This window comes from Charadrius vociferus, unplaced genomic scaffold (assembly GCF_000708025.1).
Source record: "Charadrius vociferus isolate BGI_N301 unplaced genomic scaffold, ASM70802v2 scaffold255, whole genome shotgun sequence".
Taxonomy (NCBI): Eukaryota; Metazoa; Chordata; class Aves; order Charadriiformes; family Charadriidae; genus Charadrius; species Charadrius vociferus.
In genome coordinates, this window is record NW_009648785.1 from 470,295 (window position 1) to 480,836 (window position 10,542).

At 41.1% G+C, this 10,542-nt stretch overlaps 1 protein-coding gene across 1 annotated transcript in view; it reads right to left on the reverse strand.

The window, feature by feature from the left end:
- KMT2C (lysine (K)-specific methyltransferase 2C) overlaps positions 1-8,645 on the reverse strand; it is a 155,141-nt gene extending 146,496 nt beyond the window's left edge. Inside the window, exon 1 of the mRNA XM_009886782.1 lies at positions 8,561-8,645. Within this exon, the coding sequence (XP_009885084.1) occupies positions 8,561-8,606 (46 nt within the window). The 5' untranslated portion in view covers positions 8,607-8,645. The remainder of the gene's footprint in view (positions 1-8,560) is intronic.
- Between the last annotated feature and the right edge of the window lie 1,897 nt (positions 8,646-10,542).

Below are 10,542 nucleotides of genomic sequence, written 5' to 3' on the forward strand. Positions count from 1 at the left end.
TGTTATTTTTGCACAAGGAAGGGGTAGTGCTGCGTCAGAAAAGGGCTAATGGGCCAAGGTGTTTTACACAGCCTCCTGGGGGGTCTACAGAACTACAACCACCACCAAAACGCTCCAGCTTCTGGTAGCTTAGATGGATGAAGATACCAGGTCGGCCTAACAACAATGTGAAATGAAATCTGAACAAGGGAATGGAAATTATGAATTTACATTATTGGAGCATCTTTCTTACAAGGAAAAGCTGAGGGACTTGGGACTTTTTAGTCTAGAGAAAAGAAGACTGAGGGGGGATCTTATCAATGCTTACAAATACTTAAAGGGAGGGTGCCAGGGGGATGGGAACAGTCTTTTTTCAGTGGTGCCCAGTGATAGGACGAGGGGTAATGGGCACAAACTTGAACATAGGAAGTTCCATCTTAACATGAGGAGGAACTTCTTTCCTTTGAGGGTGGCAGAGCACTGGCACAGGCTGCCCAGAGAGGTGGGGGAGTCTCCCACTCTGGAGACATTCCAAACCCTCCTGGACGCCATCCTGTGCAACTGCTGTAGGTGACCCTGCTCTCGCAGAGGGTTTGGACTAGATGATCTCCAGAGGTCCCTTCCAACCCTGACCATTCTGTGATTCTGTGTAATTTTAAATGCCTGTTTAGTATCAAGTTTCACTCACTGTCCCAACTTAAGAACAAAACAAGTTTCCACTACTCAGAGTTCACAACTCCGTTACTGTTCAGGACACAGTTTAGTAGGAAGATCATCTCTCCTGGTAGCGCCCAAGAAATTCAGACTACCACGCACAGCGACTATTTACGTGCAGAAATCTTTCATGTACTATAATGTTATCCATACACGTTTTAGCAGCAGAGCACAGGGGAACAGACACGTGACAGCCAACCAGTAGATGACACACAACTCTTCCGGAGAGCAGCCAGCCAAGCCAGGGCATACTGAAAGCCACGCAGAGGGTGACGCCTGCTAATAGCTGCCACCATCACCTGGGCTGCTCTGAGTCTGTAGCCACATATCCTTGCCTGCTAAAAACACAGCCATGGGAGAAAGAGCGGGGGGAAAAAGCATACTGAAGTTTGAGCATGATGGCAACAACCACATGTAACCTCCATTTCTCCACGGACAGAGGCATACTTTTTTCATCTTAAGTCAACGCCGTAAAATTTTAGTCGCAACAACAAACAACAAAACGTACCACCGCATCAGAAGTGTTTTGTTAGGTTTTTTTGCAAGTGCTGCACATGTTGTATTTTCTTTTAAAACCACCACTTACCGATTTTTTCCTACCTGAAGGACACTGCAGTGATTTACTTACCGCGACAGTTGTTATATGGAGATGAGAAGAAAGCCTGCAGTTACTCCTTTTTGTATATTTCAGCGTGTATTTTGATACTTTTCATTCAAATAGAACTCCTATTTATTAAATACATTTTATACACAAAATAATTTTGTGCAAATTTTGTAATGGTTATAAAATAAATATAAGGTTTTCAATGTAGGACCGTTTCTACTATAACCTCAGTCATTCTAAACAGAAGACACCATATTATGGATAACCAGCTCCGAGCGATCCGTGACCAAGGAACTTCCTAAGCTAGGGGTGGTATTCAATGGCACTCATCTGATTATTTTTCCATTAATTTGTTCAGGTCTTTTTGAAACCCATGTAAATCCTTCATGCCCAAAGCATCCACTAGCAATTAGTTCTATAATTTAAGCAGCTGCCGAGTGCAAATGCACCTCACCTTTGTGCTCTGAACATGACCTGCTGTCCCCTAATTTTTGTGTTGCAAAACAAAACGAATCATCATTCCCTGTTCATTTTCTCCATACCACTCATTTTGTGGGGCCTTATTAAACTCCTCTCCAGTCACATCATTTCAGGCTGAAGTCTTTCACCTAAACTGGTCCCCGCACAGAAGCTATCATTTACTTCTTGCCGTACTCGTTACTCTTTCCTGTACTTTCCCGATTGCAGCTTAGCCTTTTGGAGAAGGGGAAGCAGAACTGCACGTGGCGTTTAACACGCAGTTGTGCGATGGGTTTATAAAGCAACAGTAAAGAAAACCCCCAAAAACGCACACTGATGCTTTTTTCCCCTTATCCCTTGCCAGTAATTCTTAGAATTGGATTTCCTTCTTCGACTTATAAAAGCGACTGCAATTCTCTGAAGAACTACAGCACCTCTTGCTCAGGTAGCAACAGCTATTTGAGAGCCGATGTTTGTTTACACAAAATTAGGATGGTGATTTTCCCCTGCTGTTCTTTTACATGCACTACTACTGAATTTAAGAGTCATTTCATTTTCTATGGTCAGTGTTCAGTGCCTTGCAGGTGGGTGCCTCTTTTATTCCCCTAAATAAGTTTGTTTTACCTGCTACTTTCTTCCCTTTTGTACCCGACCAAGAAAAGGGTTACCAGGGCAGGTGCTTATGCGACTCCAAAGCCAACCTGGTTTATACTATGTTTTTAATTAGGTGGGACTGAGGTCTGAATTTCTTTAATATTTCTTCTACCAGACTGGAGAGTCAGCCTCAACACAACATTACCAGAAATTAAGACAGGTCCGTAGAACTAAAATATACACAAAACAGCATCGTTTCCAGCGAGGAAAAGAGTGTACGGCACACAAGATACATGCTACTATTTCAGTATACTTGGCTGGTAATGGCAACACACATTCCCTCATCATGTCACTAACGACACAGCAGCACGAGCATCAGCATTAAGCTTCAGGGCAATGGGAAGGTGAAATATTCTGGGTCCTTGAAAACTCCTTCCAAAACCTGCTCGTTATGTTTAACAAAGCATAGTCTGATACCAAAACTGCAAAAGTATTACTGAATAAATAAGCAAATAAAAGAGGTTGCATTTCAGAAATAACCTCTACAATGAAAAACTCAGTGAGGTTAGAATTTATTTGGAAGTAACAGATTCCACCTACTACAAAATATACCACTTACTCTCAGAACACCTGAGACAGAGATACTGGTCAGAAGGAAAAAATTCAGATTTTTCTAAATGGCCTGTTTTAAGCATGCACGATGATAAATGCTATCATCAAGTATTAAAGGCAAATATCAAATAACTTCCTGTTATCATCAAGTAAGCCTGCAATGACTTAAAGGCAAATATCAAATAACTTCCTGTTGCGTTTGGTTTCCTCATTACAAACAAATTACCAGAATACAACAAAAAATAGTAAGATGTTTATAATAACAACAAGAAGATGTGTCAGTTCTGCTAATTTTTCCAGTGGCTGGACAGGTAGGTGTCAGCTGCCTATGAAAGTAGGAACAACTCCTTTTATAACAAGTACAGAGAATATGAATTGCCTTTAAACATATTTAAGTGCATTTTAAAGCACATATTTGCTCCAAATATTTATGGACAAATTTAATCTACAGGCAATGCCTTCAGTGGTGGTAATTCTTCCTTTCATTAATTTTAGAAGCGATAAGTGACATAGCAATGAGGCCCAAGTATCTGTCTGAAAAGCACAAAGTGAATTTGAAAAGGTCTTTGGTGGTGTTGAGTTGATGAGAGCTTTTGCTACTTATTCACCCAAAGCAGGATCTGCTTTCAGGTGTGTTTTACCCCTCTTAGTGGGAGGCTCTGCTCAGTATGGTTCATCCTGGTACAAAAGATGACTGTAGTTTCTCTAGCAAGTACAATATTGCAATAATTTTTTTCTCTAGAAAAGTACTTTTCAGGCTGCCTCAAAGCTGATGAGATTCTGAATTAGTCCAAAATTCTCTGGCGGCTTCTACACAAATAACTGTCCTCCACTGAGAAGTATTTGTTTCTGGTTCTTCTGTGCTTTGCCCCAAGACAAAAGAGGCTGATTAGAGGAAGACCTCAGGGAGTTAATGTGAAGTCCAACATGAAACCAACTGGTTGGGCAATGTCACTGGGTCTGAAAATAACAGTACTAATGACAGTAATGCAGGCAAGGAGCTATAGGTTGGTAAAATCACACCAATTCTTTTACGTATTATAAATTCTGAAGCCTCCAGACACCACGGGGAGGTAAGGCTCTGTTATTAAGTACTAATTTATTTTAAGAATTGGTTGACACGGTACAGATAGTAAACAGAATACACGATGGATTTACAATGAGTTTCCCAAGAGACTCAGCAGTTAAAATAAACTTATTTTACTGCACCTCTCCCAGATCACAGTCTGAATCTCAACATTTTATTGTGAGACAAAGACAGGAAGGATTACAGATTCTAGGAGGAGTTGGATATTTTGCAAGTGTTCTCAAAAAAAAGAGGGAACAATCAAAGAATTAAGACACAGAATTCAGTCTCAGTCAACTTAAATGCAGAACAAACAAAATACCAAGCACAGAAACTCGCTGAAACTAATAGAAGATGGGGAAAAGAAGCAGAAGCCAAGTCTTCATTAATAGCGAAGGGGCACCAAGCCTACAGAAAGCTTACCAGGAGGTATTTGTTTTATTATTGCTTTCTTTTCGATTAGCAGTTTTGTATTTTCGTACACATGTGCACACAAAGCCACGTGCTTTCCAGACTTCTGTGGTTTGTATTTTTTTTGCCACTACAGAGACTCACTCATCAGAAGAAAACTACTCTTCTGGAGAGGAGTAACAGAAGAGGACATACAGGAGAACACAATATTCTACACCAAACTGTATTTTTGGGATGTGTCATGTGCATGTGCCATGGGCACAAACTGAAACACAGGAGGTTCCCTCTGAACATCTATAAGAGATGACTTGAAACATCAGGAAGCACTTTTCTACTGTGAGGGTGACAAAGCGCTGGCACAGGTTGCCCAGGGAGGTTGTGGAGTCTCCCATCCTTGGAGATCCTCAAAAGCTGTCTGGACATTATCCTGGACAACCAGCTCTAGGTGGCCCTGGCTTGAGCAGAGAACTGGACCAGATGATCCCCAGAGGTCCCAGCCAACCTCAACCATGCTACAACACTGTGGGTACTAAAATGATGGGAGGGATGGGTAAGCTCAGCATCAGTTGGATAGAGAAATACCAGTGCAACATCACTGGGGGAACCTCCGTGAAGAAAAATGATGGAACAGACAGCTGGACAGACCAATATGAAGCTGAGAAGCAAAACAGACCCCAAGGGAGGAGCCAAGAAATCAACAAGAGAGACGGGGCTGGTGGGTAAAGGAGAGGAGTCTGTCCTGAGGTCTACAAGTAGCTGAAAGTCTATTGATTCAGTAGAAACAGTTGCCAGCACCGTTTTTCAGGAAAAAGTTGACTGTGCTCCAAACAGATCTTTATTCCAAATTCCAAAATTTCCTTTTTCCAGTTCCAAATCCCTCCTCTCTTTCCATCCTTAAAGAATTCTATGCTCATTTATACCAAAGCGAACATAGCACTTGGCAGAAAACGGGCAAGGCTCAGAAATCACTGGAGTTGGCGCAGATAATAACCCATACTGAAATGATCAGAGCAGCACACATCTTACCATGCTTTGCTTCCATTCTGCCTCTTTTTCCATGAGATTACAGAATTTTGTTAAGGGTAGTAACTTGTTTCCCAAACTACAATTAAAATTGTCGTGCCTTAACGTTACAGAAGAGCCACTTCAGGAAGAATTTTTGCTCTTTTTATTTTTATTTTTTTTTTTTTCCTTGAACAAACATTTGTTTCAACATTACAAATGGAAATAATGTATAATATTTAGTACTTAAATCTCGCCTTGCTTTTTTCCCCATAAAAGATTTGACAGCTAGAATACACCTCTTTATTCTAGGTAGGATTAAATGGGGCATTCCTTTTCCCCCCTCTCTTTCTCATTTCTCCTGCATTGCTCTGTTCCCTAAAAGTAGAGCTCATTATACTGAATGCAATGTTAATAACATGGACTTCTCTCATTTTATGAAAATTAATTAATTCACAAAAGGATACCAGTAATGCTAGACTTCGTAAATAAAACGAAATACAAACAACCTCCCAAACCCAAACAAACACGAAATAAAAACCTCACAGTGAAAGAATTCCTGATTATTCTCAATGCATGAGCCAAACAATGGAAAAGAAGCTACAAATATGGAGACTCAAAATATGTCAGAAGTCACACATCAAGATGTTACAATGATCTCATTTCAAGTTTTGTAATACTACTACATTGTTTTTTGGTTTGCCAACTACTACAGCAAATTGTTGGCAAGTCCACTATTTGCAAGAAAACACAATAAAAGACCTTTTTAGTCAAAGTAGAAACTCATAAATTAGAACACAAATATACTTCAATTTGATTAACACGGTTTTACATGAAGCAACAGACTGGGATTACTCCTTCTCCCCATACTTCATTATTAACACAGATAAGCACTTAGAATAAGTTTTAGAGGCAGCAGCCTTTTCAGTTAATATGATTAAACCTCTATCAAGTCACATAGTGTTCATCTTTTACAATAATGTAATCACAATTCTGTCTACCGAATTGCTCCAGACGATAATGCTCTTTCAAGTCTATACTGGTTCCCCTTGCAAAAACGGGGTTTCAGACCTGTTTATTTTTACTAGGCTTCTCTTCATTTACGAGTACAGTTTGCAAAACCACCTTGGGCTCAGCACCGCAGTGATGGTGCATCGCTTCCAGCAGCAGATCCAGCGGAGTCTTAGTCTACCGGGATTTCTAGCACAGTGCTCCACTGCCGCCTGTACCTTTAGAATGGAGCATCAGCCCTCTGTGACAGCCAGGATGATTTTGATGAAGGATAATGGAGAGACTTAGCTATATGCACTCTTGGAGCCTTAAAAATAATTATCTCTGTCCCTCTCTCCTCCAAAGTAAAAAACTGCTCTCAGATCTCTGTGGAGAAACTTTGTCAATAATGACATGTAAAGCCAAAAAAATACAGCTATCACCGAATTCCCTCCATAGTAGCGCACCAGTAGTAGTTAGGCTTGAAATTCTTTTTGGTTTATGTCGTGGGTTTTTCTAAACGTATTTAAAATTTACAAAACTTACCAATTATAATCACACTTTCTGTCCCCTCTGCCAATTTTCATAAGACTGTTTCTATCACATGGGATAAGAAGAGTAATATGGAATATAGGACACAATTAGAACCAGCTTTCCTTTCCCCTACTCTGTTTTTCTAGCGATAAATACTTGCTACAGCTTTTTCACTTTCAACTTTAATAACTGGTAACTACCTACTTGCAGAAGCTGGAAAAGACCATCCAAGTTCACTACCATCAGCAGCTTATTAACAGGGGCAGAAAAACAACAGACAGAATAAAACGATGAAACATCCTTGTATTAAGCTTTAATCTAGACTCCCTCCACAAACCATTAACGACACTTAAATTCAACACAAGTTGTGACTAAACACTCATGACACTCCCCAAAGCCTACAGTCTCGAGTACAAAGCCTTCTCAACATCGTTCACCATCCAGCAAGTAAGAAGCAAGAGACCAGCATACACTGTCAAACCTCATCCTCCATCCACTTGAGAATTTCAGCCTCCTCTTTTATGGCTTTCACCACTGCAACCATATTCCTGTATGGCCTCTATAAAATGCTGCTGCAAAAAATAGCTCTTTTGAGGTGCTCTGCTTGTTCTCCCTATAGATCTACATTAAGCACAGACTCTTCTCTTCAGTGCCTTCCCAACCCTACCTCCTTTACTTAGCAGCTATGAGAGTAATTCAACAAGTCCCTCAACTCAGCCGGCATCTCCACGCAACAACCACCAGTTCTGTTGGTGTCTCTGAGCTTCCTCCCACTTTGCTCGTTGCACATAATAGGGCCACCTAATTAAATGTATAAACCCTTATGTCTCAATGCATTTGTAAGGCTTATTTCTGTCAAACCAACAAACTATCGCCAACTGGCCATGGCACCATCCTTCCTGGCAGGTTTCAGCCTTCTACGCATATTCAGTCCCTGGTTAAACACTGGCAAATGGCTACAGACATGCGCCTGGCAAAGAGATGACAGTTCTTCACCATGGCCTTTATCTTGTGTGTTGGCTCATCTGCTTGGCTTTTTAGACTCTCAACCTGCCAGAACAGAAATCACAAACTGTAACAACGGTACGCAGTCCGGTACAATGAGATCCCTCCGGTAACTGAAGCTTTTTGGGTACTATCACAACAAATATTTACAAAAGCAAGAACAGATCTTTTTCTTGTTTCCTAAGCAGCAGCGGGAAGCATTAACATTTGGTTATCCCTTTGGTATATAATCTGCTGTAGTTAGCTGAAGACACAGGTCAGTAAGTGATACTGTATTTTGGCAGGTATTCTAAAAATAGCAGCTACTGCTTCAGAGCTTTTATTTTTGTTAGATACAGACCAGAAAAAGAGCCTCTACATAACGACACTACAAAAGCATTCCCATTAGACTATTTAAAAACAGTAAGTTCACATAGCTTTAATATGTTTAAATAATATAGCAGGTTTTTTTTCTTTTGTATCTGCCCAAATGCACATCTCGTACTACAAAATTAAAGAAATATTTCTTGCCTACCAAAGTCCTGCGTAATTAAATGCGTTTCTGAGAGAGAAGCAATAACCAGACAGCCCCAACGCTATACTCTCATTACCTGTTTCCACAGTGTTTTCTGTTTCTGCTGCCTCCAAACCATCCATACTGTCTTCATCCTCCACTGCAGTTTTTCCTCTACTCCGAGGCCTGCAAACATAGGAATGGAAAACTCTTCTTAAACTGAAAGCACTTTTAAGATTTTTAAGTTTAAAATTTATCCAAGATTTAAATAATTTCACTTTGAGGGATAAATGACAGGATAAAATTACATAACATTTAAGCGAATATGTGATTTGATCTTGTACAAATCAGGAGTTTCCTCCCCTTTTTTCCTGTTCTAGGTAATGTTCTTAACAACGTACGCTCGAATCAACAGTTGGCCCCTTAAGGTTTTCTGATTATTCTTACAAGAAAAATACAATAACAAACTTTTACTAATAAAAAATACTTTAAATCAGCAAAACTTTAAGATATGACCATCCTGTTTGCTCCACATAAGAGATAACTATAGACAGCCAAGAGGGAACACAATCCAAAATCTGGCCAGTAGCTACATACACTAAAATAGATACTGATCCATTCAGAGCATCCTTGGAAGAAAAGTCTATAGAATAATAATGACACTAAAGTCATTAAATGGAAACACGCATTATTTTCAGCGGAACCAATATTTTGACCCATAAAATAAAATGTTACGCGAGTTGACTAGATCTCATCACATTAAAAACATCATTACATGAGGACAACACAGCAAGATGAAAACACCTAGCAGATTTGTTTCAATTTCAACCGAAGTCTGATGGAAAGCAGACGGGTTTGTGCCACAAATTCCAGCCTTTTCTCCCTGCCTGGCTCTTCAGCAACTAACGTGGTGGGCTGTTGAGAAGCCCAAGCATCCAGATTCCCAGCTGTTCGGCAGCCCATTTGAAAGGGAGCCAAGAGCTTGGCACCTCGCCTCCCAAATTTTCAGGCTACTTGGCCAGCTGCCCAGCGTGCTGACGGAAAGCCTGGGAGACCCTGGGAGCCTCTCATTCCAAGTACACAAATTCTGAGCGGTTTGGGGCATCTCAGCGGTTCCAACCTCCCAGAGTGCCCAGGCAACCATCCACCCAACCAACACGCCTTGAATGGGGATGCCACGCTGGCCAGCACACGGGCACCCCGCTCGCCCCCCTCAATACAAAACCGCTCCGGTTCCTCTTTCACAGAGGCCTCTCAAAGGTTTGGGTTTGGTTCTATGTTAGGGGGGGGAAAAGTTGGTTTGGTTTTTCTAAGTGATTAAATCATTCCAAACCGGCACTTCCTTTTTTTTTTGTACAGTTTCTTATCATACTTAAATCTATCCAAACTATTTCCGCAGAACTAGATCTGCTAAATCGGCTACAAAACAAACTGTCGTGCAGGGCCTTTGCTTCTCATGGATCAAAGAGGATAACGTGCGCAGAACTGGATCCATCTTTTGAGTCCACATGTGTCATTCTCCTGCTAGAAGAGGAGTGCCTGCCTTGGACTCCCTAACAAGAAAACTCCTCCAAATTGTGTTGGGACTAGTTTTGTCTCTGCAAAGGAGGAAAAGGAGAATTAAAATGAGGCTCAAACCAAAGCTTGAAAAAATCCACTCGATTTACAAAGGAGCCAGGGGGAAGAGAAAGCAAGAAGAGATGAAGGACAGGAGGACTTTTGGCATCCTTATGAAATTTGTTCAGGGCAATGCTGAAATACGTGGGCGCAGTGGGAACCCTTGGGATACGAGGTTATCCTTCCCCCTGCCTGCTCATCCATGAGCAGTGAGAGCATACGCATAACACACAAAATAACAGCCTTCTTAGATGAGACAGAAGCCAGCGTCCCCTTTGGTTATTTGTCACTTTACAAGCTTCCAGTGTAGTTTCTTAAAACCCACGTTTCACAGATATTTAAACCAGAATAAACTACACAGGGACCAAAGGGAACTGTCTTACACTCCTCCCTTCAGCCACCGTTATCAGCCCATCCACGTGTACAGCCATCGGTGAGCTGCCTGGGAGGCGGACACATGTT